The sequence below is a fragment of the Nerophis ophidion genome, linkage group LG16 (genome assembly GCF_033978795.1).
Source record: "Nerophis ophidion isolate RoL-2023_Sa linkage group LG16, RoL_Noph_v1.0, whole genome shotgun sequence".
Lineage (NCBI taxonomy): Eukaryota > Metazoa > Chordata > Actinopteri > Syngnathiformes > Syngnathidae > Nerophis > Nerophis ophidion.
Genome location: NC_084626.1, coordinates 3673856 through 3691822, shown reverse-complemented (window position 1 = coordinate 3691822; position 17967 = coordinate 3673856). Strand labels below are relative to the sequence as shown.

Genomic DNA, 17967 nt, shown 5'->3' with positions numbered 1-17967 from the left:
CACCTTCCGCCCGATTGTAGCTGAGATAGGCTCCAGCGTCCCCAGCGACCTCAAAGGGAATAAGCGGTAGAAAATGGATGGATGGATGAAAAAAAAAACAACCAATGTTTGTTTTTTTACATTAAAATTCTGTCTACTGAGCTGTCAGTTTTGTTGTTGTTTTTTCTAATGTAAGATCCACAGTTGATGGTTTTATGGTATCACATTTAATTATGGTAAAAAAAAACTGGCAGCTGAGTTACCAAAATAAAATTAAACAGCGGTACTGTATTTGTATTTTCAGTAATATATTGTACACTATAAAAATGACCAATACATTTTACTGTAAAATTCAGGGAGTTTTTTTAGTTTTTTTTACAAGATATTACTGTAAGTTGAAAAAAAAACGACCAATGTTTGTTTTTTTACAGTAAAATTCTGTCTACTGAGCTGTCAGTTTTGTTGTTGTTTTTTTACTGTAAAATACACGGTTGCTGATTTTATGGTATCACATTTAATCATGATAAAAAAAAACTGGCAGCTGAGTAACCAAAATAAAATTAAACAGCGGTACTGTATTTCTATTTTCAGTAATATATTGTAAAAATAATAAAATAATAATAAAAAACACCATGGCAATTGCGATGAGGTGGCGACTTGTCCAGGGTGTACACCGCCTTCCGCCAGATTGTAGCTGAGATAGGCTCCAGCGTCCCCAGCAACCTCAAAGGGAATAAGCGGTAGAAAATGGATGGATGGATGGATGAAAAACAACAACAACCAATGTTTGTTTTTTTACATTAAAATTCTGTCTACTGAGCTGTCAGTTTTTGTTTTTTTTTTACTGTAAAATCCACAGTTGATGATTTTATGTTGTTATATTTAATTATGGTAAAACTGGCAGCTGAGTCACAAAAATAAAATTAAACTGTGGTACTGTATTTCTATTTTCAGTAATGTTGTAAAAATAATAATAATAAAAAAAACACCATATATTTTGCAGTAAAAGTCTGGCAACTGCAATGCGGTGGCGACTTGTCCAGGGTGTATTCCGCCTTCCGCCCGATTGTAGCTGAGATAGGCTCCAGCGTCCTCAGTGACCTCAACGGGAATAAGCGGTAGAAAATGGATGTATGGATGGATGAAAAAAAAAACGACGAACGTTTGTTTTTTTACAGTAAAAATCTGTCGACTGAGCTGTCAGTTTTGTCTGTTTTTTTAACTGTAAAATCCACGGTTGATGGTTTTATGGTATCAGATTTAATTATGGTAAAAAAAAACTGTCAGCTGAGTTACCAAAATAAAATGAAACAGCAGTATTGTATTTCTATTTACAGTAATGTTGTAAAAATAATAATAATAAAAAAAACATATATTTTACAGTAAAAGTCTGGCAACTGCGATGAGGTGGCGACTTGTCCAGGGTGTACATCGCCTTCCGCCCGATTGTAGCTGAGATAGGCTCCAGCGACCCGGAAGGGAATACGCGGTTAGAAGATGGATGGATGGTCTGGCAACTTTTTTTCCTGTTAAAAAACAGTGGTAAAATCCCCAGATTTTTTTTTTTTACTCTTTACGTAAGAAATAAAGAAAATTAAATTCATAGGCAAATTCATTTATTATTTACTGTTACTAACGGCCAAAGTTAAGTCGGAGAAAATGCAGTCTTTTATAACTTATAGATAACAAATGCGTCACTGCGCGTTTATTTATGCAAATTATTTATTCATTTCTATTTTTGTATTTATTAATATGTACATAAGTATTTTTATCATATATATTCATATATATTATATAAACAAACCCTGTTTCCATATGAGTTGGGAAATTGTGTTAGATGTAAATATAAACGGAATACAATGATTTGCAAATCCTTTTCAACCCATATTCAGTTGAATGCACTACAAAGACAACATATTTTCTGTTCAAACTCATAAACTTTATTTTAATTTTTTTGCAAATAATAATTTCATGGCTGCGACACGTGCCAAAGTAGTTGGGAAAGGGCATGTTCACCACTGTGTTACATCACCTTTTCTTTTAACAACACTCAATAAATGTTTGGGAATTGAGGAAACTAATTGTTTGAGTTTTAAAAGTGGAATTATTTCCCATTCTTGTTTTATGTAGAGCTTCAGTCTTGAAGTTCAACAGTCTGGCGTCTCCGCTGTCGTATTTTACGCTTCATAATGCGCCACACATTTTCCATGGGAGACAGGTCTGGACTGCAGGCGGGCCAGGAAAGTACCCGCACTCTTTTTTTACGAAGCCACGCTGTTGTAACACGTGCTGAATGTGGCTTGGCATTGTCTTGCTGAAATAAGCAGGGGCGTCCATAAAAAAAACTGCGCTTAGATGGCAACATATGTTGTTCCAAAACCTGTATGTACCTTTGAGCATTATCGGTGCCTTCACAGATGTATAAGTTACCCATTCCTTGGCGACTAATGCACCCCCATACCATCACAGATGCTGGCTTTTGAACTTTGGGCCGATAACAGTCTGGATGGTTCGCTTCCCCTTTGATGACACAATGTCGAATATTTCCAAGAACAATTTGAAATGTGGACTCGTCAGACTACATAACACTTTTCCGCTTTGCATCAGTCCATCTTAGATGATCACGGGCCCAGAGAAGACGGCGGCGTTTCTGGATGTTGTTGATAAATGGCTTTCGCTTTGCCTAATAGAGCTTTAACTTGCAGTTACAGATGTAGCGACGAACTGTATTTAGTGACAGTGCTTTTCTGAAGCGTTCCTAAGCCCATGTGGTGATATCCTTTAGAGATTGATGTCGGTTTTTGATACAGTGCCGTCAGAGGGATCGAAGGTCACGGTCATTCAATGTTGGTTTCCGGCCATGCCGCTTACGTGGAGTGATTTGTCCAGATTCTCTGAACCTTTTGATGATATTATGGACCGTAAAGGTTGAAATCCCTAAATTTCTTGCAATTGCACTTTGAGAAACGTTGTTCTTAAACTGTTTGACTATTTGCTCACGCAGTTGTGGACAAAGGGGTGTACCTCGCCTCATCCTTTCTTGTGAAAGACTGAGCTTTTTTTAGGAATCTTTTTTTATACCCAATCATGGCACCCACCTGTTCCCAATTAGCCTGCACACCTGTGGGATGTTCCAAATAAGTGTTTGATGAGCATTCCTCAACTTTATCAGCATTTATTGCCACCTTTCCCAACTTCTTGGTCAGGTGTTGCTGGCATCAAATTATAAAGTTAATGATTATTTGCGACAAAAAAATAGGTTTATGAGTTTGAACATCAAATATGTTGTCTTTGTAGCATATTCAACTGAATATGGGTTGAAAATGATTTGCAAATCATTGTATTCCGTTTATATTTAAGTTTATGGAAACGAGGTTTGTATAAAAAGCCATTTGCCTTTGAAGAGCTGAGCGCGTTCCCGTGGCCTTCGAGGGTGCGCGCTTCTAGTTTTTCCCCCCTCCTTAATGAGGCGCTTGTGACGTCACGGCGACAAGCGGCTGTCAGGCGGGAGCGTAGTTGACATTCAGGACACGGAGCTCCACACTTCAAAGCCGCGCCACACACACACAAACCTCGCCGGGAACGAAAACAAAACAAAACAAAAAAACACCCATGGCTTCGACGAGCGTGGTGGGCCAGCACAGGCTGGACCCGGAGCCGCTCCTCCGGGTCTTCAAACCGGCCGGCGGCAGGAAGAAAATCACCCTGCCGCGGAAGTCTTCGTGGGAGAGAATCATGTCGAGGAGATGCGGCGGGGAGTGTGAGTCCGTTGCCCCGCAGCAACACGCCTGGACGTGTCGTGAAGACGCGGCAGGATGCCGGGGAGCGACGCCACGTAGCCCGGAGCGTGTGCGGCGCTCGCCCGCTAGTAGAGACGGCCACCCGGGGTTCGTCATCACGGACTGCCCCACTGACCGCAATCACGGTCACGGCGAGACCTCCCTCCACGGTCCTGGCGTTGGCGTGACGAGCACGCTACGCCACCGGGAATTCCTCCGGAGCAGGAGGGACTTAAGCAGCGGACAACCGAGCGTCTCCACGCCGGCGGCGGCCAAGCGGGACCGCCGCCGTCCTCCCCTGCAGCGGCTCACGCAGGGCAGGACCGGGGTGGTGAGGCTGGCTCGCACGGAGCCTCCCCGCCGGGAGGCGTGGGCCATCTTCCCGCAGGGGTCAGAGCCCAAGCCGGGGGAGGGACACCGGTTCGACGCCAAGGCTGTGACCCAGGAATGGTGCGATGCATGCAGCCGCCAGATCACCGCCCGGGCCCTGCAGTGTCTCAGTGAGTGGGACATCTTTTTGTTTGCAAGTTATTTGCGTGTTTCTTACGAAGCAGGGGTGTCAAACGTGTGGCCCGAGGGTCGGGTCAGGCCCGCAATCAGGTTTTAGGGATGAGTTTGCTAAGTAAAAAAATGAACTTTTTTGAATGAAAGTAACTGCTATCCTAAATGTGTCCACTAGATGTCACAATAGCAATTCTTTGTATCCTTGCAGAAAGTGCTACATAAGTAAAAAAAAACAACCAAATGTTAGTGCACTAATTTGATTTTGATATCATTTGTTATATTGATGGATTGAAAATTAACACCAATATCACATAATTTATTCAGAAAGTACAAATAATGACAAATAAAGTATATATACTACTAAACGCAACAATTGTAATAAAACGAACAAACCACAACAACATTATGATATGTAAATTTTCAGAATGTGCTTGTTATATTTGTAAACAAAGACAACAATCTGAAGTTGTCTTTATTTTTAAGTTATCGTGCCGTGATTTTACCAGTCCGGTAGATTTTTCTCTATGTGGCCCCTGGTCTAAAATGAGTTTGACACCACTGGAGTAGGATATTTTTGCTCGGAAAAGGATGGCTTGCGAGTTATTTGCATGTGTTTCCTAGGATGTGGACATTTTTGCTCCGCAGCAGGGGTGTCAAACGTATGGCCCGAGGGCCGGATCAGGCCCGCAAACAGGTTTTAGGGATGAGTTTAAGTAAGAAAATGAACTTTTTTGAATGAAAGTAACTGCTGATCTAAATGTGTCCACTAGATGTCGCAATAGCAATTCTTTGTATCCTTGCAGAAAGTGCTACATAAGTTAAAAAAATAATAATAAACCAAATGTTAGTGCACTAATTTGATTTTGATATTATTTGTGTTATATTGATTAATTGAAAATTAACACCAATATCACATAATTTATTCAGAAAGTATAGATAAGGACAAATAAAGTGTAAATACGATTAAACGCAACAGTTAATTGTAAAAAACAAACCCAACAACAATATATGTACATTTTTAGAATGAGCTTGTTCTATTTTCAAACAAAGACAACAATCTGAAGTTGTCTTTATTTTTAAGTTATCGTGCCGTGGTTTCACCAGTCCCGTAGATTTTTCTCCATGTGGCCCCTGGTCTAAAATGAGTTTGACACCCCTGGAGTAGGACATTTATGTTTGGTAAGTGATGTCCTGCGAGTTATTAGCATGTGTTTCTTAGGATGTGGACATTTTTGCTCCACAGCAGGGGTGTCAAACGTACGGCCCGAGAGCCGGATCAGGCCCACAAACAGGTTTTATCCGGCCCCCGGGATGAGTTTGCTAAGTATAAAAATTAACCTTGAATTTTTGAATGAAAGTTGCTGTTCTAAATGTGTCCACTAGATGTCGCAATAGCAATTATTTGTATCTTTGTAGAATGTGCTACATAAGTTAAAAAAAATAGTAAACCAAATGTTAGTGCACTAATTTGATTTTAATATTATTTTTGTTATCTTGATAGATTGAAAATTAACACCAATATCACACAAATTATTCAGAAAATATAAATAACGACAAAGTATATATACTATTAAATGCAACAGTTAACTGTAAAAAACAAACAAACCCAACAGCAATATGATTTGTACATTTTCAGAATGTGCTTGTTCTATTTTTAAACAAAGACAACAATCTGAAGTTGTCTTTATTTTTAAGTTATCGTGCCGTGATTTTACCAGTCTGGTAGATTTTTCTCCATGTGGCCCCTGGTCTAAAATGAGTTTGACACCCCTGGTCATAATTGCCAACCCTCCCGGATTTTCCAGGAGACTCCCGAAATTCAGCGCCTCTCTCAAAAACCTCCCGGGACAAATTTTCTCCCGAAATTTAGGCGGAGCTGGAGGCCACGTCCCCTCCAGCGCCATGCGGACCTGAGTGACGTGTATAAAAAGCGTGTCTGCCCAATGACGTTATAACTGTAGAATGATCGAGGGCGAGTTCTAGGTTTCTTTTGTGGGTTTATTGTTAGGCAGTTTCATTAACGTCCTCCCAGCGCGGTAAAACAACACACAACAACAGCAGTCCGAAGTCGTCTACCGTAAAGCAGTTCGTCTGCCAAACAGCAATGTGTTGTGACACTCTTAAACAGGACAATACTGCCATATGGTTGGAAAAACAAGGATGGAATATTCAACCCTCAACTCAACAATGAGTAGATGAGTGTTGTGTGTGCAAATGTCTAAATAAATGAACACTGAAATTCAAGTATTTCTTTTATATATATATATATATATGAAATACCTGACTTGGTGAATATATGAATATAGCGGTAAATATACTACTCCCCTCTTAACCACGCCCTGCACTGAACCCCAACCACGCCCCACCTCCCGAAATCAGAGGTCTCAAGGTTGGCAAGTATGCCCCTGGTGTAGGAAATTTTTGCTTGGAAAAGGATGGCTTGCGAGTTATTTGCATGTGTTTCTTAGGATGTGGACATTTTTGCGCCGCAGCAGGGGTGTGAAACATACGGCCCGAGGGCCGGATCAGGCCCGCAAACAGGTTTTATCCGGTCCCCGGGAGGAGTTTGCTAAGTATAAAATTTAACCTGGAATTTTTGAATGAAAGTAACTGCTGTTCTAAATGTGTCCACTAGATGTCGCAATAGCAATTCTTTGTATCTTTGTTGAAAGTGCTACATAAGTAAAAAAAATAATAAACCAAATGTTAGTGCACTGATTTGATTTTGATATTATTTTTGTTATCTTGATGGATTGAAAATGGACACCAATATCACATAATTCATTCAGTAAAATATAAATAACCACAAATAAAGTATATATACTATTATATGCAACAGTTGATAATAAAAAAACAAACACACCCAACAACAATATGATATGTACATTTTCAGAATGTGCTTGTTCTATTTTTAAACAAAGACAACAATCTGAAGTTGTCTTTATTTTTAAGTTATCATGTCGTGATACTACCAGTCCGGGAGTAGATTTTCCTACTCTAAAATTAGTTTGGCACCCCTGGAGTGGGACATTTTTGTTTGTTAAGTGATGGCTTGCGAGTTATTAGCATGTTTCTTCGGATGTGGACATTCTAGACTTAGACCTAGACTTCCTTTTATTGTCATTCAAATTTAAACTTTACAGTCCAGATAAGAACAATATTTTGTCGCATTAGCTCGTTGTAGTGCAGGATAAAAGAGCAATAAGGTGCAGATATGAATAAATAGATTACTGTCCAGATAAATATATTGCACTTTTTGTATATGCATCCATATTTATGGATGTATGTTATATTGTCTTTATATTCCAGCCAGTTAATCCGTTTTTTGGGGGATTATTATGATGCGTTCAAGGGTTTTATGGCCTGAGGGAAGAAGCTGTTACAGAACCTGGAGGTTCTGCTATGGAGGCTGCAAGACCTCTTTTTAGAGTCCAGCAGTGAAAACAGTCCTTGGTGGGGGTGGGGGTGGGAGGAGTCTATGCAGATTTTCCGAGCCCTGGTCAGGCAGCGGCTTTTTGCAATTTCCCGGATCAGATGAAGAGGAGTCCTGATGGTCTTTTCCGCCGGTCCTCACCACTCTCTGCAGAGAATTCCAGTCTGAGGCAAAGTGCATGTGCTGCTGAGCTCGTTTTACAAGGACCCGGTCATACTGTCAGTTATTTGCACCCCCAGAAACTTGGTGCTGCTTACCATCTCCACTGCAGTGCCGTTGATGAAGAGTGGAGTGTGGCTGGACCGGTGCCTCTTTGGTCTTGTCGACGTTTAGTACCAGGTTGTTGGTTCTGCACCGGTCAACCAGATGTTTCACCTCCCCCCTGTAGTCCGTGTCGTCGTTTCTCACGGATGAGGCCCACTACTGGTGTGTCGTCCGAGTTATTTGCATGGTGTTTCTTAGGATGTGGACATTTTGCTCCGCATCCAACACGGAACCCACTGGAAATCTCATTATCTCGTCCTTGCAGCTTGGCCTCCCTGATGCCTCTCCGTGGATTTACAACCCTTGTTTGGGAAAGAGAGGGAAAATAGTGGTTTGGTTTTGTCATCTTGAGTAATGACGGATTGTTTTTTTTTTTTGCATTCCAGACACAACAATGGGAAACGTGTGTTTTTTTTAATAGCATTGTTGTTTCCACTAGTGTTTTTGGGTGGGTCACGTGATGTTTATTATACTACAGAATTCTCCACTTTTTTTGACCTCGGGGCCCAAATTTTCCACTACAGAGGAAAATACTTAACACTAAATCAGTCAGACCACAGAACACTTTTCCACTTTGCATCAGTCCATCTTAGATGATCTCGGGCCCAGAGAAGCCGGCGCATTTCTGGATGTTGTTGATAAATGGCCTTCGCTTTTCATAGTAGAGCTTTAACTTGCACTTACAAATGTATCAACAAACTATATTTAGTGACAAAGGTTTCCTGAAGTGTTTTTGGGCCCAAGTGGTGATATCCTTTAGAGATTGATGTCAGTTTTTGATACACTGCCGTCTGAGGGATCGAAGGTCACGGTCATTCAATGTTAGTTTCCGTCCATGCCGCTTACATGAAGTAATTTCTGCAGATTCTCTGAACCTTTTGATGAATTTATGGACCGTAGATGTTGAAATCCCTAAATTTCTTGCAATTTCACATTGAGAAACGTTGTTCTTAAACTGTTTGACTATTTGCTCACGCAGTTGTGGACAAAGGGGTGTACCTCGCCCCGTCCTTTCTTGTGAATGACTGAGCATTTTTTGGGAAGCTGTTTTTATACCCAAACATGACACCCACCTGTTCCCAATTAGCCTGCACACCAGTGGGATGTTCCAAATAAGTGTTTGATGAGCATTCCTCAACTTTATCAGTATTTATTGCCACGTTTCACAACTTTTGTCATGTGTTGCTGGCATCAAATTCTAAAGTTAATGATTATTGGCAAAAAAATATATATATTTATCAGTTTGAACATCAAATATGTTGTCTTTGTAGCATATTCAACTGAATATGGGTTGAAAAGTATTTGCAAATCATTGTATTCTGTTTATATTTACATCTAACACAATTTCCCAACTCATATGGAAACGGGGTTTGTAGTAATCCTACTCTTATTCAATATACATTTTGAAATTTTGTTTAAATGACAAAGATTAAACATTATTTGATACATAAAGAGCAGGCAGAAAAATAAGTGATAACTACAAATTTCCGATAATGGCTTTTTTACCGATATCCGACATTCCGATATAGTCCAACTCTTAATTACCGATTCCGATATCAACCAATACCGATAAATACAGTCTTGGAATTAACACATTATTGACTAAGTGTAATAAAATAGAATAAAAGAGTAAAAACAAATGAATATATAACAATGAAAGACAGAGGACCACGAGACTTAAAAGCCAGAGAATAAAACCTAAAACATTCAACGTGGGGGCCATTCTGACATGAGGGGTGGAGCATCCATCCATCCATCCATGGCCATATATATATATATATATATATATATATATATATATATATATATATATATATATATATATATATATATATATATATATATATATATATATATATATATATATATATATATACACACACATACATATATACATGTTACAGATGTCCGATAATGGCTTTTTTTCAGATATTCCGATACTGTCCAATTCTTTATTACCAATTCCGATATCACCCGATACCGATATATACAGTCGTGGAATGAACACATTACTATGCCTCATTTTGTTGTGATGCATTAAACAATATAACAAGGTTTTCCAAAATAAACTCAAGTTATGGAAAAAAAAATGCCAACATGGCACTGGCATATTTATTATTGACGCCACAAAGTGAATTATTTTTTTTTTAACATGCCTCAAAACAGCATCTTGGAATTTGGGACATGCTCTCCCTGAGAGAGCATGAGGAGGTTAGATAGATAGATAGTACTTTATTGATTCCTTCAGGAGAGTTTCCTCAGGGAAAATAAAAGGTTGAGGTGGGCGGGGTTAGGGTGTAACGGGGGGGTGTCTATTGTAGCGTCCCAGAAGAGTTAGTGCTGCAAGGGGTTCTGGGTACTTGTTCTGTCGTGTATACGTTGTGTTACAATGCGGATGTTCTCCCGAAATGTGTTTGTCATTCTTGTTTGTTGTGGGTTCACAGTGTGGTGCATATTTGTAACAGTGTTAAAGTTGTTTATACGGCCACCCTCGGTGTGACCTGTATGGCTGTTGACCAAGTTTGTTTTGCATTCACTTGTATGTGTGTGAAAAGCCCTAGATATTATGTGATTTGGCAGTGCCTTTAAGGTACGCCCCCCAATATTGTTGTCTGGGTGGAAATCGGGAAAATGGTTGCCCCGGGAGGGGCACTGAAAATCGGGAGTCTCCCGGGGAAAATGGGGAGGGTTGGCAAGTATGACCGGGAGACACAACTGCTCCGTACTTCTCCCTACGTCCGGCATTTGAAAAACTCATACATTTTACTTTTTGAAACCGATACCGATAATTTCCGATATTACATTTTAAAGCATTTATCGGCCGATGATGTCGGCAGTCCGATGTTATCGGACATCTCTAGTTATAACCCAAAATACTGCGCAAGAAGGGACGCATAAATAACAAACAATACAAACTAAGTTTTTCCCCCTATTAAATTAATAATAACAATGGATACGTTTCTTAAATAAACTGCCAATAAAATTGAAGTGCACATAAAAATACAGCGTCACCACTTAATCATAATTTTTGCGCTTAAACTATCTTGATGACTCTAACTCCGTGCTTCTTCTGTTTATGTGAGATCGTCATTGCAGTACTGCCCCAGGTGGTGGGAAAGGGTATTGCAAGGAACATATTTTTTTGGCAACCCTCAAGGACGCGCCGGCAGCCCAACAACGGTTAAGAAAACACTGCTCTATGACAGCCCTTTGAGACACGTGTGGGGCTATATAAATAGACATTGATTGATTGATATCACTCTCATCTGCCTTGACGCAAGCTCATTGGGTCACTGTTATTATCGCCATTAGCAGAAACGCATGGCGCTGTTTCTTTATAATGCATGCGATCGATGTTCGTGTCGATGGCTAAAAATTAGTTAAAGTATATATTTACATACGATTATGTTGTGCCCAAAGAAAATTAATAATGAGTATTGTGAAAGTTTCTCTGCCGTGAGGGTTGCCCCCATGCGCAGCGCTCGGAAACCGGCGTCTGTGGTCCTCGTTGGTTTTACCGGTTCGTTAGAGCGCCGCCCGCCTCAGGAGGCCGCCGGTAGGCTAAGCGTCGCCCGTTTGTGATCGCTGTGCGTGTGTCTCTCTTTCTCTCCAACTCCCAACCCCCTGTCTCGTCCCGGCTGCTACTAATTATAATAATAACTTGGATTTATATCGCGCTTTTCTAGACACTCAAAGCGCTCACGGGGCGGCATGGCGTAGTGGGTAGGGCGGCCGGCCAGAAACCTGAGGGTTGCAGGTTTGCTTCCCACCTATTGACATCCAAAAAATCGCTGCCGTTGTGTACTTAGGCAGGACACTTCACCCTCTGCCCCCGGTGCCGCTCACACTGGTGAATTAATGATGAAGGAATGATAGGTGGTGGTCGGAGGGGCCGTAGGCGCAAACTGGCCGCCACGCTTCCGTCAATTTACCCCAGGGCAGCTGTGGCTACTGATGTAGCTTACCACCACCAGGTGTGAATGAATGTTGAGTCCCACTAATAGAGGCGACAGGGAATTAAATAATAAGATCCAGCTGGGCAATCTACTCAGCTGTCGCTGTCTTCGAGGCCGGTCCTTGCACACCCAGTTCCGCGACAGGCCACGCTACCCTCCACAAGTATGTTTTTTTAAATAAACTGCCAATGAAATAGAAATTGAAATACAGCGTCACCACTTAATCATATTTTTTGCGCTTAAACGTCTTGATGACTCTAAATCCAGACTTCTTCTGTTTGTGCAATCGTCATTACAGTACTGTCTCAGTACTGTAATGACAAAGCACATGTTTTTTTGTCAACACTCAAGGACGCACAGGCGCACTAACAATGGGCCCGGCCCTACGGTTAAGAAATACTGCTCTATATAACCTCACCTCCACTGCTTTGACTCAAGCTATACGGGTTATCGTTATTATCGGCATTAGCAGAAACACATGGCACTGTTTCCTTATAATGCATGCGATCGATGTGTGTGTCGATGGCTGAAAATAAGGTAAAGTACCAATAAAATGGAAAAATAAATGCTCCTTATGTGCTGAATTGTTTAATTTTCTCCCTAAAAGCAGGGGCGTCAAACTCATTTTAGCTCAGCATGGAGGAAAATCATGGCATTAAAACAAAAAAATAAAGACAACTTAAGATTGTTTTCTTTGTCTTACTTTGGCCAACTATAGAACAGACACATTCTGATAATACTACAATAAAAATATAGAAAAAAATACCGGCAGCGGTAAAGTTTAGATCAGGGGTAGGGAACCTATGGCTCTAGAGCCAGATGTGGCTCTTTTGATGACTGCATCTGGCTCTCAGATAAATCTTAGCTGACATTGCTTAACGCGATAATTATGAATAATTTCGCTGGTAATCACAGTGCTAAAAATAACGCGTAAAATATAAAACATTCTCATGCATTTATATCCATCCATCCGTTTTCTACCGCACCTGTTCCAGAAGTCGCATTAATGGTAAGAAGTATTTTATGTCATTTAGGTAAAAACTTGATTTAATTTGAACTAAAAAAATATACAAACAAAAATCGCTCACAGCGGAGGCACAACTTGGGCTAAAGAACAAAGCTAATGCATAAACAGACTAAGAACATAAATCAAACAAAACTTATTTGGCATGGCATGAAGCACGAAACTATGGCAAGGCATGAAACAAGTCAGCACAGGGCGACTGACTGGCAAAGACGAGCTTAAATATTGCCTCCGATTAGTGCTCGGGAAGCAGGTGAGCGGGCATTTTGTCCACCAGAGACAGATGGACAAAATGAGTATCCAAGGAAACCAGACAAGGGAGTGGAAAAAAACAGGAACTTAAAGAGTCCAAAGGATGAACAGCACATGGCCAAACAAAAACATGATCAACAGACTTGACATTTTATTTATTATTGGTTAGCTTCAGAATAACAATGTTATTAAAAAGAATAAGAGACTTATTATACTCTAAAAATGTTGGTCTTACTTAAAAATGCACGCATTTAGTTGTATTCAGTGTTAAAAAATATGATATGGCTCTCACGGAAATACATTTTGAAATATTTGGCTTTCATGGCTCTCTCAGCCAAAAAGGTTCCCGACCCCTGATTTAGATCCATGAAGAAAAATAGACAGTGAATGAATTTCTACAGTTGAATACGTTTAAATATGCATAAAAGTAATTTTTTTTGTATTATTTTTTTTAATAAATGGTCCCAAGTGTGTGAATGTTGTCTGTGAGGTGAAGTGAATTGTATTTATATAGCGCTTTTTCTCAAGTGACTCAAAGCGCTTAACATAGTGAAACCCAATATCTAATTTTTACATTTAAACCAGTGTGGGTGGCACTGGGAGCAGGGCGGTAAAGTGTCTTGCCCAAGGACACAACGGCAGTGACTAGGATGGCAGAAGCGGGGATTGAACCTGCAACCCTCAAGTTGCTGGCACGCCCGCTCTATCAACCGAGCGATACAGCCCAAGCCCCTCTGTCTATTTGAGTTGCCCGTGCGATGAGGTGGCGACTTGTCCAGGGTGTAACCAGCCTTTAGCCCAAATGCAGCTGAGATAGGCGACCCCGAAAGGGACAAGCGGTAGAAAATGGATGGATGGATGGAAGTAACGTTTATGACAACCTTTTTCCAAAACACAATAAAGAATGTGAGACATAACAGGATATTTCACACAATTATCATTTGTTAGCAAAACGCTTACAAAAAATGGGACCCCAAAAATGTACTATGGGACCCCATTTTTAGGACTTGATGGTCCCCATTTTGAAATTCCGAGCGCCAACACGGATGTGATTGATTGACTGAAACTTTTATTAGTAGATTGCACAGTATAGTACATATTCCGTACAATTGACCGCTAAATGGTAACACCCGAATAAGTTGTATTGGTGCGTGTAAAGCAGCAGCAGGCGGCTGTGGCCTGTGGGCCGGTTGTAATACTAATCAAATATCATCCCGAGACTCCAAGGTACTTGAACTCCTTCACTTGGACACGGTTTTCGAAACAATTAAGCTATGTGGTGTATCTTAATTGTTACAGTATAAATGTTTATTTACATACCTTACTTGTTTCCATACAGTGTCTGTAAAATGGCAGTAAAACGGATGGTCTAACAAAACATAAGTCATCGTCACGGACCCACTAGTTGCAAAAGCTGGCTCTCTCAATAGCTAAATTAGACACAGTATATAAGTCACACTGGACTATAAGCCGCAGATATATACCAGTACGAAATATCTTGTAAATGTTTATTTACATACCTTCATTGTTTACAAACGGTGTCTGAAATACGGCAGTAAAACGGCTGATCGAACAAAACAAAAGTCATCGTCATGGTCCCACTAGTTGCAAAAGCTGGCTCTCTAATTAGCTAAACAGACTCAATATATTAGTCACACCGGACTATAAGCCGCAGACATATACCAGTTGGAAATATCATGTAAATTTTACACAATATTTTGTACTGGTATATATACACAAAATATTGTGTAAAAGTTTCACGATATTTTGTACTGGTATATATCTGCGGCTTATAGTTCGGTGCGACTAATATATTGAGTCTGTTTAGCTAATTAGAGGGATAGCTTTTGCAGCTAGTAAATCCGTGACGATGACTTCTGTTTTGTTCGATCAGCCGTGTTACAGACACCGTTTGTAAAAAATTAAGGTATGTGAATAAACATTTACACTATATTTCGTACTGATATATATCTGCGACTTATATATTGATTCTTTTGAGCTAAGTGGAGAGCTAACTTTTGCAGCTTGTGGGTCCGTGACGATGACTTCTGTTTAGTTCGATCAGGCGTTTTACTGCCATGTTACAGACACTGTTTGGAAACAGTTAAGGTATGTAAATAAACATTTAAACTGTAAATGTTTCTTTACATAGCTTATTTTTTATAGTGTAAATGTTTATTTACATACTTTAGTTGTTTCCAAACAGTGTCTGTAACACGGCAGTAAAACGGCTCAACGAACAAAACATAAATCATCATCACGGACCCACTATCTGCAAAAGCTAGCTCTCTAATTAGCTAAACAGACTCAATATATAAGTCACACCGTACTATAAGCCGCAGACATATACCAGTACGAAATATTGTGTAAATTTGACATAATATTTCGTACTGGTATATATACACAAAATATCGTGTACATTTTTTCAAACCGGTATATACATAAAATATCATGTAAATTTTATACGATATTTCATACTGGTTTATATCTGCAGCTTATAGTCCAGTGCAACTTATATATTGAGTCTGTTTAGCTATTTAGAGAGCTAGCTTTTGCAACTAGTGGGACCATGACGATGAATTCTGTTTTGTTCGATCAGCCGTTTTACTTCCTTGTTTCAGACACCGTTTGGAAACAATTAAGGTATGTGAATAAACATTTACACTATATTTCGTACTGATATATATCTGCGACTTATATATTGAGTCTGTTGAGCTAATTAGAGAGAGAGGTTTTGCGGCTAGTGGGTCCCTGACGATGAATTCTGTTTTGTTCGATCAGCCGTTTAACTGCCTTGTTACAGACACTGTTTGGAAACAGTTAAGGTATGTAAATAAACATTTACAGTATAAATGTTTATTTACTAACCTTAATTTTTATCGTGTAAATGTTTATTTACATAGTCTATTTGTTTCCAAACAGTGTTTGTAACACGGCAGTAAAAAGGCCCATCGAACAAAACATAAGTCATCCTCACGGACCCACTAGCTGCAACAGCTAGCTCTCTAATTAGCTAAACAGACTCAATATATATAAGTTGCACCGGACTATAAGCTGCAGATATATACCAGTACAAAATATCGTGTACATTTTACATGATATTTCGTATTGGTATAAATACGAAATATTGTGTAAATTTTACACAATATTTTGTACTGGTATATATCTGCGGCTTATAGTCTGGTGCAACTTATATATTGACTATGTCTAGCTATTTAGAGAGCTAGCTTTTGCAACTAGTAGGACTATGACGATGACTTGTGTTTTGTTTGATCAGCCGTTTTACTTCCGTGTTTCAGACAATGTTTGGAAACAATTAAGGTATGTGAATAAACATTTACATTATATTTTGTACTGATATATATCTGCAACTTATATATTGAGTCTGTTTAGCTAATTAGAGAAATAGGTTTTGCAGCTAGTGGGACCATGACGACGAGTTCTGTTTTGTTTAAATAGCCGTTTTACTGCCATGTTACAGACACCGTTTTGAAACAATTAAGGTAAGTAAATAAATATGTATATCTGGGGCTTTTAGTCCGGTGTAGCTAATGTATGTAAAATATTTATTTATCCTACAATTTAGGGGGTGTGGCTTAAATACCGGTGCACTCTATAGCCCGGAAAATACGGTAAATAGTTGTTTTGGATAGAATAAAAGTTTAATAACAATTTTACGAGCCCTTTGGAGACCCAGGCGACTGGCTGTGTTCGCCCAATGATAGAAGGACAGGAATGGTGCAATGTAGTCCTGGCCACCACTGCAGGGCTGTCTGATTTAATGTTCCATCCGCGAGAGGCCACCCAGTGAAGCGAGAGCAGCGATTACTGTCGGTCATGAGTTTCTTGGGAACAAACGAAAAAGTTCTCTCCACTTTTTTTCATTTTAAAACCCCTGGCAGCGTCTGACCCCGAAGGGTAAAAACCTGCACACGCAAGTGTTCTCCCGACAGAATATCAGAGGTGAATGCACAGACATGAGCACCTCCAAGAAAATGTTCAGGCTCATAAAAAGTAGGCATCTCTGAGTATTTCTGTGGGTGCGAGTGAAACCAAAATAGAAAACTGCACACATGCCCTGCTTTTAACTACACGCATGAAATAACATGGAGTCAAAACCAGGCAGTTTGGGCTGTCCTGAACAATGGTTTTGTTTTGTTGTATGTCTTCCCTCCTTCTGCCTGTATCCAATTTGCACCTCCTGCTCTGACATTTGGTGGTTTCCAGAAGCACTCAAATAAAAAGTCCTGCGGGGACTTTTACTGTTGATGAAACCGTATTTAATAGATCTACAGTATCTCCTTCATGTAACACATGCTGAATGTGGCTTGGCATTGTCTTGCTGAAATAAGCAGGGGCGTCCGTGATAACTTTTCTTGTATGTTGCTTCCAAACCTGTATGTAACTTTCAGCATTAATGGTGCCTTCACAGATGTGTAAGTTACCCATGCTTTGGGCACTAATACACCCTCATACCATCACAGATGCTGGCTTTTCAACTTTGCGCTTATAACAATCCGGATGGTTCTTTTCCACTTTGTTCAGGAGGACACAGATTCCAAAAACAATTGGAAATGTGGACTCGTCAAACAACAGAACACTTTTCCACTTTGCATCAGTCCATCTTAGATGAGGTCGGGCCCAGCGAAGCTGGCGGCGTTTCTGGGTGTTGTTGATACATTGCTTTGGCTTTAAATAATAGTGAAGTGAATTGTGAAGTGAATTATATTTATATAGCGCTTTTCTCAAAGTGACTCAAAGCGCTTTACATAGTGA

The 17967-nt window shown here is 39.9% G+C and overlaps 1 protein-coding gene across 1 annotated transcript in view; it reads left to right on the top strand.

Annotated features, from left to right (window-relative positions):
- The first annotated feature begins 3453 nt into the window (after positions 1–3453).
- Positions 3454–17967, top strand: part of rassf5 (Ras association domain family member 5) — a 110143-nt gene continuing 95629 nt past the window's right edge. Inside the window, exon 1 of the mRNA XM_061922597.1 lies at positions 3454–4258. Within this exon, the coding sequence (XP_061778581.1) occupies positions 3592–4258 (667 nt within the window). The 5' untranslated portion in view covers positions 3454–3591. The remainder of the gene's footprint in view (positions 4259–17967) is intronic.